Genomic DNA, 2,759 nt, shown 5'->3' on the forward strand with positions numbered 1-2,759 from the left:
TCCAAAGGTTTTGTCTATCACTATTTCAACTACATATACAAGCACATTTTAAGGTAGTGAAGGAAAGTTTAATGAATTTAGTTTTTTTTTAGAGGCAGGTCTTTTAAGAGTAGTATGAAACACCACCACTTTTTCTACTTCTCAGAATTATCCTTTGGTTTGCTTTTTACAGCCTACTAATGTTCGTGCTGCACATAATTATGGTGACTTGGATCCATTTAAATTTCGTTGGCTCATTCCTTTATCTGCTCTTCAAGTTCGACTGGGGAATACAGCAGGTAACTCTCTTGCAGTAAATACTTTAGGATTGAATGCTTTTCTGGGATTCTGTAATACTGCTTCTTCCAGATGTCTTTCTGGAGCCTCTGGAAACAGGCAGGTGTAGAGAAAATACTATCTATCTCTGCACTCAGGGGGTACAGGCTTGATACATTTACAGACTGTCTTCATTTGGTATGTTGACTTCTGTGCATCATTACATCTTAACATGATGTGAAGGAATGACAGAATGGAAATCCCTAATAAAAGGAAGGTGGTTTACCACAGCTGACATCCTGGTGACATCCTGATGCTGTGCGTGTGCTGATCCTCATGTTTTTTCAAACACAGGAGAGTTGACTGCAATTCATGGTAGTAGAGGGCTGTGGGTTTGTTTTCAAGCTGATCTTTATGGTCCTATCTACTTCTGTATGTTCTGTAAAGTGTCACAAGGTCTTTAGAGCACACCTGGGTGAAGGCCTGTTGAGGGTGGAAGACAGGGAGAAGCAGCAAGAATGGGGGAAAGCAACTCTCCAAGTTACCAAAGGCAGTGCTAGGCTGCCGCAACAAGAGAGCTCAGGGGACTTTCTCTTGGGTTCCACCTTGGGTGAGATCTTCTGTAGCTTCACACATGGCTGAATTAACACTGCCTTCAGGAGAGTGGGGGAGCTCTAAGCTGGTCTTTCTAATGCCAAACGTTTTGTGGAGTGTTATGCAAAAGTAACATTTTCTTCCATGCATAGGAACAGAGAACAGCTGTATCTGGGAACTGATTCACACCAAGTCAGAACTAGAAGGCAGGCCAGAAACAATTTTTCAGTTGTGCAGCAGGTAAGTTTTACATGCAGGTTGTATTTCACAAATCACATTAATGGAATTTTAAAACAAAGAAAATATTTTGTCCCATGTGACCTTTGCATCAGCACTTTTGAAGAGGTGCTCATTATTTGAAGCCAGGCACTATGCCAGTCTTTAACTGTATGAAGTATAACAAATTTAAATGGGTGAATTAGGTGCAGTGATCCAATGTCAGAAATCTGCAGATACAGGAACACAAGTTCCAGTATGGCATGGGCACAGTAACAGGTTATATCAGTTATCTCAGTTGGTTAACAGAGATTACTTTCTCATAAAGACCACTTACAGTGGTGATTCCCTCATACAGAATTTACCTTTCATGTCATTTTCTAAGAGGAAGTAACCAAGATCTCAAAACACAAGGTGTGTGAAATCTCTAACAATGTTAAGATGTCCCTGCCCATGGCAGGGGCGTTGGAACTAGAGGATCTTTAATGTTCCTTCCAACCCAGAACAATCTATGATTTTATGATAGCTGCAAACCCACTACTAAAGCAAAATTTTGAATAAAAACACTGCACTAAAGCACATCAGGAGAAAGGAATTGGGAACATTTTATCCCAGTGTCTTACTTCAGAGAGGAAAATTAAGTTCTGTGTTTTCTTAAACTTGCAGTGATTCTGAGAACAAGACTAACATTGTGAAGGTCATCCGTTCTATTCTGCGTGAGAATTTCAGACGTCACATAAAATGTGAGCTACCACTGGAGAAAACATGTAAAGATCGCCTCATCCCACTCAAGAATCGTGTACCTGCAACAGCCAAACTGGGTAAGAAACACCTTCTCAAGTGAAAACTGAACTGTCTGGACTCCCGTGCTGCTAGGGAGTTCACAATTATTACCGTGACCATAGAGTGTCGTGTGTCAGACCCACAAATCCCATTTCTTTTTTTTTGGACTGGAGCAGGAGTAGTTTCTCTACCACTCAGTGTGTGACAAGGACTAGAGGAGATAAGCAGGCTTGCTATCCCTTCTCCCTGTACTGTGATGTGTCATTAGCTCTCTTTAGAGAAGACTTAATAAGGCCCAAATTAACTTTGCTGGGAAGGAACAGACTCCCTTTGGCATACAATATTAGTGTTCTTTCCTCTGTAGTAACTGTAGTAACTGTAGTAACTCAGCCCTAATAACATTTATAGCTAAAACAACTGGCAGAAGGCAGGGGTCTTGCTTCTTTCAATGCATTAAATCTGCATCCCAGCTGTTACTGTAATTAAGTACACGCTTCAGACATTTTAGTTAAATGAGTAGTTACTAATATTTCAAGTCTCTATCTGATCAGTTTTCTATAAAATCCCCTTAACATCACAGGATCTGGAACAGTTCAGTTCAACTTCTGCCTACATCTTGGCCCTCCAGTGCTCAAGGTACCTGAGTCAGTCTTTCTTTCCTGCAGAAGTGTGTAATTGTAACTACACTTTTTGGAGGATTTTATATGTATTACACGTGAAAGCAAGCACAGAGCCCTGGGATAGGTGTAATGAAAACTGCGACATGGAATCACACTGTCAGTATCAGAGGGCTGGCACATCTGACTTGGAATGACTATGTACATTGCCATCATAAGTGGGATCTTAAGATAAAAGGTATAACCAGCTGATGCTTTGCTGCAAAAATAAACTTGCATTTTTATTCTGCACAG

The 2,759-nt window shown here is 40.7% G+C and overlaps 1 protein-coding gene across 6 annotated transcripts in view; it reads left to right on the top strand.

Annotated features, from left to right (window-relative positions):
- Positions 1 to 2,759, top strand: part of TIAM2 (T-cell lymphoma invasion and metastasis 2) — a 138,436-nt gene that overhangs the window by 134,332 nt on the left and 1,345 nt on the right. For all 6 annotated transcript variants that reach the window (XM_017739480.1, XM_017739485.1, XM_017739481.1 and 3 more), the window contains 3 exons: positions 173 to 278; positions 1,002 to 1,089; positions 1,732 to 1,886. In XM_017739480.1, coding sequence (XP_017594969.1) covers positions 173 to 278; positions 1,002 to 1,089; positions 1,732 to 1,886 — 349 coding nt within the window. The remainder of the gene's footprint in view (positions 1 to 172; positions 279 to 1,001; positions 1,090 to 1,731; positions 1,887 to 2,759) is intronic.

The sequence above is a fragment of the Corvus brachyrhynchos genome, unplaced genomic scaffold (genome assembly GCF_000691975.1).
Source record: "Corvus brachyrhynchos isolate BGI_N302 unplaced genomic scaffold, ASM69197v1 scaffold14, whole genome shotgun sequence".
In the NCBI taxonomy this organism is placed as follows: Eukaryota; Metazoa; Chordata; class Aves; order Passeriformes; family Corvidae; genus Corvus; species Corvus brachyrhynchos.